General features: G+C 52.6%; 1 protein-coding gene across 1 annotated transcript in view; it reads left to right on the forward strand.

Annotated features, from left to right (window-relative positions):
* Positions 1–14,679, forward strand: part of SLC39A11 (solute carrier family 39 member 11) — a 143,600-nt gene that overhangs the window by 26,455 nt on the left and 102,466 nt on the right. Inside the window, exon 4 of the mRNA XM_084862166.1 lies at positions 86–244. Coding sequence (XP_084718292.1) covers positions 86–244 — 159 coding nt within the window. The remainder of the gene's footprint in view (positions 1–85; positions 245–14,679) is intronic.

Here is a 14,679-nt window from a genome sequence, read left to right on the forward strand (position 1 = left end):
GAGTTTGGGCTGTAGAGAGCAAGCGAAGCCGCCCTCGGGGGGCACCTGGCCGGGCTAACGGTCTGTGCTCACTGTGGTTCTGCAGGTCATGCTGGCAGCCTCCTACTGGTCCCTGCTGGCCCCCGCGGTGGAGATGGCCACGTCCTCCGGGAACTTCGGGGCCTTTGCCTTCCTCCCCGTGGCCGCAGGCTTCACCCTGGGCGCTGCGTTCGTCTACCTGGCCGACGCCCTGATGCCTCAGCTGGTGAGTACCGCCCCGGAGACGCGACGTCCCCGCCACGGCCTCTGCTCGGGAGCCGTGATTCCGGAATAGACGCCGCGGGCCGTTGAGGGCTTTTCTGTGGGGGAATTGGATCTGACGTTTCCCCTAAAAGGAAATGAGCTCTCGGTAACATGACTCATCATCCCCTTGGTTACGTTTCGCGAAGTTCGGATTTCAAATGTCAGACTTCGTTATAAATATAGAGAGCAGCTGACAATCCACCGTGCAGCACCGTCTATATGAGCGGACCCACAAACGGGGAGAAGTGAGGGACCAGGATCAGGGTCCCGACCCATCAGGGGCTTATGATGTCACCGGGGAGATGACAACACACCTGGCCATAACGTAAGACCGGTGACAGCGTCGCATCCACAGGGCTTATGAATAGGAGGACGAGGTGGGGAGGCTAGCCAGCCGGGCTCTGGGAGGCGGGAGGGCTCACTTCTGCCAATCACTGGTGGTGTGCCTCTTAGCTCCCTTTCTCCTTCCTGTCACCCAAGGCTAACTCCCTTTAGTGGCTGCAAAGTCAAAACTTAACAATCTGATAACGTGCTGTAATAGGGCTGGTGGGTTGGATCTGGAGAATGAGTGTGTGTATAAAGAAGCATAGTAACGCCTGGCCAGGGTGGTTCAGTGGTTGAGCGTTGACCTGTGAACCAGGAGGTCACAGTTCGATTCCACATTAGTGCACATGCCTGGGTTGCAGGCTCGACCCCCAGGGTGGGGCGTGCAGGAGGCAGCTGATCCATGATTCTGTATCATCACTGGTGTTTCGATCTCTCTTTCCCTCTCTGTTCTTCTCTCTGAAATCAATAAAAATATATTGAAAGAAAGGAACAAAAGGAGAAGCACAGTTAGAACCACAGCCTGAAGTCTGTCTGGGATCCCCGAAGAGAGAGTCGAGGCCAGGCCATGAGATTGTGACAGGCCATTGGCTAGAGCTGCCGTTGGTAGACAGCAGCGAGCACCCAGTGCACGGGGTTGGGTGGGCGAGAGGAAGTGGTTGGCCTTTGTGTGGCTTCCCTCGGAGAAGTGAGCACGCCGGGTCCAGCAGGGCGGAGGGGTGGCTGGAGCCCTTGACCTTGGCCGTTCACTGGTCCCACTGCCTGTCCGGGCCGCTGACCCTGGGTATCTTCGTAGATTCTGGCCCTGACGTCCGGGAAGGACGTGGTTAACAGGGGACTCTGTCCTCTGACCCCCCTGCCCTTCACTCAGCCTTTCGGGTTTATTTGTCTCCCTTTTGGAGCCGAAGCAAAATATGGCTCAGGGTCTTACTCATCACAGCCTGTCCGTGCAAGCCACTGTGGCATCAAACGTCTCTCTGAGCTGGTGCTGGTTTTTATTTATTTATCGGGGAACAAAGCAGAGGCGGCTCCGCAGTAACAGTTAGTGGGAAATGAGTTGGCAGGGATTTGCAGCGGCTTTGCCAAATGGAGTCTTTATGAAAGGGGGACAGGGGGTGGGCAGGGAGTGTGCACCCTGCGTGGCCTGGGAAGCAGCTGGCAAGAGGCCGGGATGGGGGTGAGGCCTGGACCAGCCCCAGACCAGGGTCCCTCCCTAAGGACGACCCGAGGGAGAAACAGAATGGACGCCGAACAGCAATTGATGTTGACATTTTGATGAAAAATATGTCAAAGATGTTGACATTTGATGATCTTTGCAGTCTTGCTTCTCTGTGAAGCTGAGGATGGTGGTAGGCGGGAGCCTTCACCTTCAGTTTAAAGGGGGTGGGGTGGGGAAGGAGGGCAAGGTATACTTCCCCAAGGCCTCTCCTCCTTCCTGTTAGTCATCTTATTATCATAGAATTACATCAGTACAATGCAAACACCTCATTACCAAATAAGACATTCCTGTGAAAATGCCTTCCTGTTATAGACTGTGTCCCTCCAAAATTCATGTTGAACCTAATCCCCAGGGTGACGGTACTGGGAGGTGGGGCCCTCCTGCAGGTGGTAAGGCTATGAGGGTGGAGCCCCCGTGAGTGGGGTTAGTGCCCTTTACAAGAGCCCCCAGAGCTCGCTTCCGCCATGTGAGAACACAGCAGGAAGACACCGCCAGTGAGCCAGGAAGGAGGCCCTCATCAGGCACCGAATCTGGCAGAGTTTGACGTTGGACTTGGTCTGCAGATCCGTGAGAAACGCATTTCTGTGGTTTGTACTCCACCCAGACTGGGGTCACTTGTGATAGTCCTCTGAGACACTCTCCTTTTCCCATTCTCTCCCCAGCCAACTATTTTCATTGGTTTAGTGGGCATTCTTCCAGATTTTTTCTCTTTCTTTGGGAAAACAAATGAAGTGCCTTTTAGATCTTTTTTTCTTTTTTTCTTTTTTAATTTTTTTACAGAGAGGAAGAGAGAGGGATAGAGAGTTAGAAACATCAATGAGAGAGAATCATCGATCAGCTGCCTCTTGCATACCCCCTACCGGGGATGTGCCCGCAACCAAGGTACATGCCTTGACCAGAATCGAACTTGGGACCTTTTAGTCCGCAGGCCGACGCTCTATCCACTGAGCCAAACCGGTCTCAGCCCTTTTAGATCTTGAAACATAACCCCTTCCCCCGTTTGCCTGTATTGTGCAGTGCGTTTCACATCAACTCGCTAGCTGTACGCGCCCTGCCTCAGACCTGTGCAGCCCCGGCCGTCTCGGGTCCTCTGCTAGGCCGTCCCCCATCGTGGTGTGGTTCGATGGCTCCGGGCTGGTCCATGTGTGTCTGTGTGCGTTTGGAAATGCAATCCTGTTCTGTGTTCAGAAGAACAGATGGCAGCACACGGTCTGCGCTGTTGCTCCGTGCTCTCCTCGGCGTGCTCTGCGTCTTCGCCGTCTGCCCTGGGAAATGCGTTCTCCTCAGCCCCTCCCTCTCCTGGGATCTGGGATCTGGCATCTCAGGGAGGCTGCCCAGGTCTGCGGAGGCTGGGAGGGGAGTGGGTGTTGGGGGCTCTGTCTGAGGCTCTCCTCAGAGAGCCTGGCTGGTATTCCTTTCCAGATCGGCTCCAGGGCACGTTAGCAGGTGGTAGGGTACTGCCTCCCCCTCAGCCCCCTCCCCCCCATGTGTCTGCAGGAAAAATATCTGCGGCTGTGCAGCCAGAGATACAGAGCATCTGAGAGTGCCTGCTGTTGGGGAGGTGGCTTCCTGGAGCACCCTCAGTGGGTCGGGCATGGGCACATGCACACACACACACACACACACACACCATTTCATATAGGCTGGCTTGCTGAAGTGGGCTCCCCAGGCACTGAACGGTTCTTGTTACTGTACCAACGTGGCAGGAACTGGCAAAGGCAGATAGGCATGGTTGGCACCTCCGGGGCTTAGATCTCCTCCTCCACATTTGGACCACAGAGCTGTGACTGAATACGCGTCCCCTCTGGCCCTCTGCTGAGCCAGGAAACGTGTCCCTGAGAAGCGTACTGTGGCGCTGCACTACCCCGGTGGGTGGTTGGCAGAGATGACTGACGGGACTGGATGGCTGAGCAGTGGTTCTCAGCCTTCCTAATGCCGAGACCCTTAATACAGCTCCTCATGTCGTGGTGACCCCCAACCATAAAACTATTTTCGTTGCTACTTCATAACTGTCATTTCGCTACTGCTATGCATCGTTATGTAAATATCTGTTGAGACCCACAGGTTGGGAACCGCTGCTGTAGAGCCTAAGACCATCGGAAAGCACAGATATTTACATATATAGGGAGGGAGGGAGAGAAACATCACTGATGAGAGAGAATCATTGACTGGCTGCCTCCTGCACGCCCCCTACTGGGGATGGAGCCCACAACCTGGGCATGTGCCCTGACCGGGAATGGAACTGAGCCATGCCAGCTGGGCAAATGAGACCCTCTTTTTGAAAACTCCTTACAGCTTTTAAGCTGAAAGTGCTTTACACACGTGAGTTATTGTCCGGACACAGATCATGCCTTCGCAGTCGACCACAAACAGGAGGCGCAGATAATTAAACCTGCAGGCAGAACACAGAAAGGCTGGATCTGATTGTGTTGTATGATTTTTTTATGCGTTATTTGCTTTCTTAATTCTGTTTGCCTACAAAGCTGGAGACTCATACGGCCATTAAGGAGCATTTTCAGAGCAAGGCAATTGGGAAGTGTGTCAGGCGGGGACGGGAGGTGGGGGGGTGGGGGGCGGGAGTGGGGAGGATCTGGGAGGTCATTTCTGGGGCTTTAGAGAGATGTTGACACCTGGACCTCCCTCTGGAGGTTCTGATTCATTGTGTCCAAGGTGAGGCCTGGCTTTCTAAACAAAACATCCCCACAAAGGCGCTGCTGTCCACGGCTGCTGACTGCCCACTGCAGGCTCCTTACAACTCGCTTTTGTTCAGGTGGTGTGTGTGTGTGTGTGTGTGTGTGTTTTGTTTGTTTGGGCGGTGGCTGTTTTTTTTTTAATGACTCACAACAATTCAAGTGTCCTATTTTTCCCCTTGGAAGCCAAAGCCTTATTATTGCAAAAGACTCAGAAAAGAGGGAAAAAGGGACTTCCCTGCTCATGCCAAGGGGATGGGCTCAGGATTAGGAGGGGGAGGAACTGGGTGGCAGACCTGGGACGCACCAGAATCACCCGGAGACTTAAAGAACGCAGGTGCCTGGGGGTTCCGGCGCTCACCAAGCCTAGAGCATCATCGCAAGGACAGCCCGGAGGAGGCCCGGGCGCTGGGGAGCGGGGGGGCTGCGTCTGAAGGACCCAGCCTCCGGGTGGGTGAGGGTGTGCACCTCTTCCCGGTCCGAGGGGCTCCAGGTTCCTCTTGGCACCTTTTCACTGCCTTCCTCCTCTTATTCTGCCAGCCCGTTCCATCTGGCACCCCAATCCTGACTCTGCTCACCCCTCCCCATTTTCCTAGGAGCTGTTTGCATCTCAGGCTGCCATACGGTAGGGCGTGGGGCTGTGGCGAGTCCCAGGAGACTGGCTCATGGATGAGGTCCAGCGTTCCTCTGAGGCAGCGGCCGAAGCGGTGCAGGGCTGGACCGTGGGTACAGGAAGCAGTGCTCCAGCACCAGCCGCATGTCCCACAGCCCAGGACACTCTCCACCCGGAGACCCTGTCACACCCCACAGGCTGAGGGCCCTGGCCACCAGATGCCTCCCTCCTTCAGCTCCGGTCCCAAGGCCAGGCTGGCCCTGTACTTCTGACCTACCAGCTGTCAGTCAGAGGTTCCCACGCCATCCGCCCTCCGTCCTTGGGCTTGATTAATTTCCCAGAATGGCTCACTTAACTCCGGGAAACAGCCTACTCACTGGCTACTGGTTATTATAAAAGGCTACGACTGAGGAATAGCCAGACGGAAGGGACGCCTGGGCAGACGTGGGGACAGGGCTCAGACTCCCACACCCTCTCCCAGGGCACCTCTCTCCCCAGACCTCCCTTTGCTCACCAGCCCGGAAGCTGTCTGAACCCCGAACTTTTGGGATCTGTGGAGGCTTCATGACCTTGGAGATTGACCCCACCTCCACGGTGGGTGGGGCTGAACTTTCCGACCCTCTAATTCAGTGCCGGCAAACTCATAAGTCAACAGAGCCAAATATCAACAGTACAACGATTGAAATTTCTTTTTAAAAAAATATGTATTTTATTGATATATATATATATATATATATATATATATATATATATATATATATATATTTGTTTTTTTTTAGAGAGAGAGCAAGGGAGAGAAATAGAGAGCTAGAAATATTGATCAGCTGCCTCCTGCACACCCCCAACTGGGGATGTGCCCACAACCAAGGTACATGCCCTTGACCGGAATCAAACCTGGGACCTTTCAGTCCGCAGGCCGACGCTCTATCCACTGAGCCAAAACTGGTCAGGAGAAATTTCTTTTGAGAGCCAAATTTCTTAAACTTAAACTATATAGGTAGGTACATTGTTATTAACTTAACTAGGGTACTCCTAAGCTGGCCTTTGCTAAAATCTCAAGGGGCCAAAGAGCCGCATGTGGCTCTCGAGCCACAGTTTGCCGACCACTGCTCTGATTGCATGGTTGGTTGCTTGGCATCCTGCCCCCACCCTTAAGGTGTTTCTCAAAGGGCCCCCCCTGTGGCGAGCTCAGGTGTGGGGAAGGGGGTTTGCTAGGGGTATCGGGACACCTTTATTGCTCTTGTCACTTAGGACATTCCAGGGGTGTGAAGAGCTCCGTGCCCGATGCCAGCCTCCAGAGACAGTGAGAGATGGGTTTCTATTGTGTATGGTGTATTGTTACACCCACTGGGATGTTTTGTTACAGCAGCCGGAGCTAACACTGCAGTGAAATCGATAGCTATTGCCAGATCTTGGGAGCCTCGATCCTTCATTGGTCCTGGCATTGCCGGTCCAGGACTCCACCCCAGGACATCATTGGGGAGTGTCCTCACACTCCTAATGCGGGGTCAGGGGGGTTCCCTGCCTTCTTCTGGGTCTGCCTTCTCTAAAACAGGGTCAGTCCCCCCCCATCCTTGCCTGTGACCCTCCGGTTCTCTGTAAGGGGTCTGCGTTTCCGTCTGTTCCCCCCAGCACTCTGCTCCGTGGGGCCAGTCAAACCTGTCTAAGTTACTGGAAAACGACCCCCAATTGCTAGCGTCACTATTCCAGGAACATCCAAGTTGGGGCGATCTTTGCCAATATTTTGCCTCAAGGTGACCTTCCATCACGAGTTTGGGAAATTGGAAATGAGTAGAACGTTCCAACCACGTGGCCCCATCTGTTAGGCCCCGGCGCGTGCTGCAGCTTTGGTGTGTGTGGTGAGGTTCCGGTGCCTGGACCCTCTGCATGCTCCTTTGGATGGGGAAAGGGTCTTTGCAGAGGTGATGCGGCTGAGGGCCATGAGATAAGGGCTGTGTTGTCTGGGCGCAGCCTAAATGTGGTCACCGGTGTCCTCAGGATAGGGGCCCAGGAGCTCTGGCACAGAAGAGAGATGCCGTGACCATAGAGGCAGAGGTTGGGGTGATGACACCCCCGAATCAGGAGCCTACAGAGGGGGTGCAGCCTGCCAGACCTGGATTAGCCCAGTGACCACGCTGATGCTGGACTTCTGGCCTCCGGAACTGTGAGAGTGGATTTCGGTTGTTCTGAGCCATTTGTTGAGCAGCCGCAGGAAATGGAGTGCAATTTGCTCCTTCATTCCTCCGGCCACTTCGGGGAGCTGGCGTGGCTCTGTGCCAGGGCGGGGCTTGGCCAGAGAGAGCCCTTCCTCCCACGGCCGCCTCCCTGCCCGTGGTGAATGCCTGCTGCCCATCCGGAAGCTCAGCACAGATCAGCGACGTCTCCTTCCATCCCCTGTGCTGTCCTCGCATTCGGTGGTTTTAAACATCTGCCTCGAGTATGGTAAACGTGGCCAGCCTTCATGACATCTGAGTGCGGGGCACATGGACTTTGACCTTGTTATCCTCTGGCCTGTACTTTCCTGTATCTCTGACAGTTCTTTAAAGAAGGCGTCTTAAAAGCTACATATAGATCAGGTTGTCAGTAATAAAAATAAACGACATCAGAGTGAAAAAAAAATTGTGTTTGATCCTGGAACTGTGGACTTTATGTTTTCAGGTAACGGGAACTAAAGCATCTCTTCCACATCTTGGAGTAATCGCCCGTAGCCTTGGCTAGTCATATAACTTAAGTGCTCTAAAACCTTACACACGGGCTATAAACAAAATGGATGAGATTTTGGTGTGTGTGTGTGTGTGTGTGTGTGTGTGTATGTTTGTGTATGTGTTGGGGGAGGGGAGGATTACTATGAAATCTCCATATTAAAAGGACGTGCCTACTTTGAATTTATTCACACCATTTTTCGGGAAAGCCTCCTTTTTTTTTTTTTTTTTTTTGTTTTTTGTTTTTTGTTTTTACTGGTCATTTTGTAGAAATGTTATTACATTTCTAATTTCGATAACTTCCCATCATCACGTTGTCTAAACGTGGCAGTCGCTGGGTCTGTCGCTGGGGGGAAGGGTTTTTCGCAGTCAATGTGCTGAATTTCAGCATTCTAACCGTGAATCCCAACAGGAGGCCAGGGCAGCGCAGGCCACTGATTCTTATTTCGCTCAGTTACACTTTCAGCCCGACGCCCGCTTCCCGTTTGCCATGTTATGCCTTTCACGTAACGAGAGAGAGAAGCCACTTACAGCGCCGTCTGCCCACAGTCAGATATGCGAGCAGCATTATCCTTTTTCACGCTGTGTAATTTCCAGGACTTCTCATCAAAAGGGAAGATGGCTCGACTGATCAAGACAGAAGAAAATAAGGGAGAGCCCCTTAAAGGAACATTCATTTTATCCAGATGACAGTAATGTCCCCAGATAATTAAGTTTATGGTATCCATATGTGAAGCCCCAACGCTGATGGGTGGACACCCTAGGCAGTGGCCTGTGTTTTAATTTTCAAGACGAGGACTTACTGCTTTTCTCTAAACGAATGCAAAGCTCTCCACCTCGGAGCAGTGGGAGGAGAGGAACTGTCCTCACTCGGAGCCTGGCTTGGTGACCCTCCGGGAGGTGGGGATGAATGACAAATTGTCATCGTTATGATAGCATGCTTCCCATGATAGCATGGTAATTTCTCAGAACCGTAGGTGCCCTTTAAAAATTCGACTGAAAGGGGAAAAAACAAAGACAAGACAGCCAGGCTGTTTAAAGGTAATCTGTATCCCGAAGACATGTCTTGGGCCGGTGTAAACAGAATGATTTGACACAAATGGAATATTTATATCCTTCGCCATTATCGTGTTAGAAGGCATGATAGCTGCTCCAAGCGATTTAAGAGAAGCCTGCACCGCAGGCTCCTCGTTATCCCGGCAAAATCATTTCATTGCAAGTAGGAGGATTAAACATTTAGAGGAAAGGCGATACCAGCGGTAGGAAAACACGGTACAGAGCTGCCGAAAATCTGGCTCTGCTGAGCTCCAGCCACCAGATTCAGTGAGGATGGCCGACGGTTTTTTTTGTTTGTTTGTTTGCTTATTTATTTGTTTATTGTGGTTAAAAAAATGTAACATAAATATGTACTACTTTAAACAAGAAACAATTTAAATAAAAAAAATAACAAAAGAAGAAAAAGGGAAAAAAATACCTAACATAAAATTCACCCTCTTAACCCTTTTTCATTGCACAGTTCCGTAGTGTTCAGTATATTCACGCCATCTCGGGAACTTTTTCCCCTTGCAGATCTGATATTCCATGAAGTCCCCATTCCACAACTCTGCATTCTGTCCTCCTGCATGTGCCCCGACCAGGTATCGAACCGTGACCTTCTGGTTCATGAGTCGATGCTCAACCACTGAGCAACAGCAGCCGGACCTGAGAGCTCTTTAGAGCAGTTTGGCAGTCAAGTTCCCAGGTTGAACTTCTGCTGAATATCCTAGTCTCCGTGGTGGGAACAAGCTCTGTGGTTAGCCACTCGGAGGTCAGAGGAAAGCTGGTGCCGAGAGGGAAAATTATTTCCCTTCCATTCGGTTCCTGTGGGATCCAGTTTCTGCCCACGCTGCTGCCCCGAGCTCTGTGGCTGGAGGTGGGACTCCATGTGCTTATGGGGAAATAGATGTTGGTGAGGACTTTGCCTCTTTGATTTCCCTCCGGCCCTCCTCTCCTCCCCCTCGAGGTTTTCCTGACTTAAGCAGTGACCTCCCTTGGCCACTTGCTTTCTGAGTCTCTTGAGGGACAGAGACGTTTTGCCAGCTGGGATACAGAGCTCAGGATTTGTGGCCATTGAAGATGTCAGTGGCTCTTAGCAAACTCAGCAGCTTGTGTGCAGATAAGAGACCAGGACTGCGGAAGTGTCTCAAACGCCATCCGGACTGCAGCCTTCTTGAGTCGGAGTGACGATGGTTCATGCAGAGAAATCAGCCATTTGACATGCTTTTCTCGGACTTAGCCTGAGCTTGAGTATCAAAGGAACAGTAATACTGCCTTTCTTTTGGAGTCCCAGTTGTTTTAAAATTCGTGGACTCATTTGGCAGAGACTCGCCGGGTTGCCACTGGAATAGGATGCCCAGTGTAGACAGAAAGGGGTACCATGAGTCATGGTTCATTTAGTGATGGGGGGCCCCTTAGAGAGTGGGTCTCCAGGCCTCCGGGAAGCCTGAGTAGACACTCCTGACATGCAGACAGGAAGAAGGAGCTGTGCTTGGGACATCAGGGGTTGACCGGGATGCAAGCTCATTCAGAATCCAAAATGTCTCCCAGAGTGGCTGTGCTGGGAGCTGTGGGGACTCCTGGGCTTGGCCCTTCTCCGAGGGCTCCTGACAGAGTTGGTGACCAGGTCTTCTCTATGCACCTCACTCCCTCTCTTCCTGTTACTTCAAAGTGAATGTTGGACTCTGGCTGGTATGGCTCAGTGGTTGAACACTAACCCAGAAACCAAGAGGTCACTGGTTCGATCTCCAGTAAGGGGCATTCAGGAGGCAGCCAATCAATGATGTCTCATTCTCATTGATGTTTCTATTATATCTCTCTGTCCCTCTCCCTTCCTCTCTCAAAATCAATAAAAGGAACACACACACACACACACACCCCAAAAACTAAGTGAATGTTGGCAACAGAGTCATGATTGTTATGGCATTTTGGGTGGTGGCAGGTGGCGTGGGTGCAGGTCAGAAGAGCACAGGTCTGGAGTCAGATTGCTGGTTTTATTTCCTGGTTCCTCCAAGATTCACCGTGTGTCCTTGACGTTAGATCACATCTCCACGTCTTAGTGTTCTCATCGGTAAAAGGATAAAAATATCACTTGCTGAATTTTGTTTGAGAGGATTAAATAAAATATCCACTTAAAGCAAGAATCGCAGTGCCTGACGTTCGGTTAACATTAGCTGCTATTATCCTCTTAAGTGAGATTCGTTTAGCAAAAACTGGCTGCTTATCTAAGCAAAACTCTTGAGCCTTGACATTCTAGATAGGAGGGACGCTCCGTTCCAAGCACTTAACGAAATCCAACTTTCCCCCCAGACTTCGCTTTCGATTAATTCCACTCTCTCTTTAATGCTAAAGCGTGGACCCAGGTCCCCGACTCTTGTTCTTTGCTGACATAAGCTGACATCGATTCAGAGAGAGGAACGGGGGTGGGGAGGGAGGGGAGAGAAACATCAATGATGAGAGACAGACATTGATGGGCTGCCTTCTGCACCCCCCCCACTGAGGAGCATAGGCTAACATTTTTAAAGACTGTTAACTACCAGTGGAAGACAGCAGGGACTAATTAAGAACTGAAGAATAACTAGCTTGCAAAGGCCAGTCCACTCCCAGGACCCTGAGACCTTGGCTCTAACGCACGAAGGCTCGATGTCCGCACTCTCGCCCTGGAGGGCTGGAGAGTTACGGATACAGTCGGATGCCACGGCCCACAGAGCAGGCCGGCTGGGGGCAGGAAGTGCTGCTGTCCCAGCAGGCCGGCTGGTGTGCAGGCCCGTGGGTCCAGGTGCCGGGCACAGGTCACAGGGCGTGAGCGGCTGCCCTGGGCAGCAGCACTGGGCTGAGCCTCTGCCCGTTGGTTGGTCTGGGGCCTTAGTTTCCTGGCATGCCACCTGTTCAGTCTGCTGCTGGAGTTGGCTCTGTTGAATGGCCTCTTTGCAGTCCACGGAGTAGGGAGGCGGCTGATGGTTCTGGAAGGATTTACAGTGTTTCCACATCTTCCCAGGCCCCTTCCCTGGACTATCCTCCTGTCCTCCCGCTGCTTCTCAAGAGCCAGTGAGGACGGATGAAGTTGCTCTTGGAGTTCACACTCCTCCCTCTCTGGCTCTCCCGTGCCCGAGTCATCAGCGGCATTGATTGGGTCCCTCTTTTTAAAAAAATATATTTTATTGATTTTCCACAGAGAGGAAGGGAGAGATAGAGAGCTAGAAACATCGATGAGAGAAAAACATTGACCAGCTGCCTCTTGCACACCCCCCACGGGGGATGTGACCGCAACATGCCCTTGTCCGGAATCGAACCTGGGACCTTTCAGTCCGCAGACCGACGCTCTATCCACTGAGCCAAACCGGTTTCGGTGGGTCCCTCTTTTTTTTAAAGCTTCATTGTGATGGTGCTGGCCTGATGGTCACTGTCTGAAGGCAAGAACCAGGGCCCCCACCTCCCTGTATTCCGGGCCAAGGGCAGTGCCGTGCCCAGCGTCTGCATTCGGTGAGCGCTGATGCGAACAAAGACCGCTGTCATTTCATCTCGTTCTCGTGAACGAGGGTGACTGGCCCTGTCCCCTGCAGGTCTCCGGCACCCATTCCCCCTTTCCTTCTCCTGGGCCGACATCCCAACCCCCACTCTGCTCTTTCCTGGAATTCCCTCCGCCGGAGCCTCCCCACAGCTCCTCCTGCTGCCCCTGCCGCCCCGTCCTCCCCATCCAGCCGTGTCTGCACAGCAACCAGCCTCTTGAATATGCATACATCACCGCAGGCCGCTCCCTGCTCAGAGCCTCTGACAGACTCCTTTGTGCTTACTGCTAAGGACAGACGTCACCCCACAGCCTGGCTCCCCATCCGTCACCTGTGCCATGGCTGGCTCCTGTTCCTCCCCGGGCACCTTCCCCAGCTCTGCCGCCCGCCTGTCCCAGCTCCGGCCTCGGGGCCTGCTGCTCCATCTCCCACCGATGCCTCCAGCGGCTCTGCCCCGTCCCGGGCCCCCTGCTTGGAGGTGCCCTTGGTGGGCCTCACGTGCCCATGGTGGGCACGAGGGCTCAGCCGGAAGCCCGTGCGGTCTCTGCAGAGGGATGAGTCAGGGTGAAGGAGCCGGTCCTGGTGTCCGGCAGCCCACAGCACGCCCCTGCTTCCTGCCCGCCCTCCCACAGAGTTCTAGACCCAGAAGAAGAATGCCCAGCAGGAGGTCTCACCGAAACCTGACCCCAGCAGAGAGGATGGGGGCAGGAGGTGAGGCAACTAAGCTGATGAGTCTCTTTTTTCTTTTTAAATATATATATATATATATATATATATATATATATATATATATATGTTTAAATACATTTTATTGATTTTTTACAGAGAGGGAGGGAGATAGCTAGAAACGTCGGTGAGAGAGAAACATCGACCAGCTGCCTCTTGCACACCCCCCACCGGGGATGTGCCCGCAACCAATGTACATGCCCTTGACCGGAATCGAACCTGGGACCTTCCAGTCCGCAGACCGACGCTCTACCACTGAGCCAAACCAGTTTCGGCCTTTTTAAATATATTTTTATTGTTTCAGAAAAGAAGGGAGAGGGAGAGAGAGAGAAACATCAATGATGAGAGAGAATCATCAATTGGCTGCTTCCTGTCTGCCCCATTCTGGGGATCGAGCCCACAACCGGGACCTCCTGGTTCATAGGTTGCCACTGAGCCACTGAGCCACACCAGATTTTTCTGGGGAGGACAGTGTCCCGCTTCTGGAGTCAGCTCTTAGGACTGTCTGGGTGGCGCAGTCTGGGGTGGAGCCTCAGGGCCCCAGAAAATAATCTGTGTCTGGCTGTCCAGGGGAACAAAGCAAGAAACAGCGACCTTTTCTGAGCTCTCCCGAGGGATGTAACGCTGGAAAATAATTGTTCCATCTCGGTCGGCCTGGGCCCCTGAGCGGGCATGGGAGCGGGTATTGATCCGCTCAATGGCTCTTTAAAGACCGGGCTGTGTTTGTCCTTGTGGCTCGTATGCAGGCAGCCTCTTCTCCGTCTCCAGACTCCCTGGGTTCGAGGTGGCAACGCACACAGATCCAGCGGCCACTGGGTAAACATTAGGCCAGTGACTGGATGGGGAGCCGGCAGCGCGAATCTGTCAAATGGAACGGTGAGAGGGAGCGATCAGGATGCCCAAGCCTGTGAACCCTCTCTCCTCCCCCTTCCCCCCTACTTCCCACTGATTCCTACCCTCCGCTTCCCTAAAGTGACAGGCTGCCCTGGCTACATGGCGGAGGGCCTGAGAGCACAAAATGTCACTTAAAAAATATTTAGCCTTGACCGCTGGGGCTCAGTTGGCGGTTGGCTGGGCATCGTTCTGTGCACTGAGATTGCTGGTTCGATTCCCGATTGGGACACATGCCTGAGTCTCAGGCTTGATCCCCAGTGAGGAGGCGGGGGGGGGGGGGGGGGTGTGCAGGAGGTAGCTGATCGATGTTTCTTTCTCTCCCCCAAACTCCCACACTCTCTCCCTCTCCCTCTCCCTCTCTAAAATCAATAAAAAAAAAAAAAAAAAAAAAAAAAAAAATATATATATATATATATATATATATATATTTTAAAATGTCTTTTAATTTCTTTTTCAGTTACCGTTTACATGGAATGTTATTTTGTGTCAGGTGTACCGACGATGGCTAGACAGTCACATACCTTACAAAGTGGTTTCCCTGATGTTCCCATTACCCACTGGGCACCGTGTACAGTTGTCATGATATTGACTCTGTTTCCTGTGCTGTTCTTCACCTCCCCGCCGGGAAACGCCTCTGCCTCCTCCTCTCCTCCTGTGTGATGTGCTCCCCTCACCCCCCCCCCAC

The sequence above is a fragment of the Pipistrellus hanaki genome (genome assembly GCF_964339955.1).
Source record: "Pipistrellus hanaki genome assembly, chromosome: 16".
Lineage (NCBI taxonomy): Eukaryota > Metazoa > Chordata > Mammalia > Chiroptera > Vespertilionidae > Pipistrellus > Pipistrellus hanaki.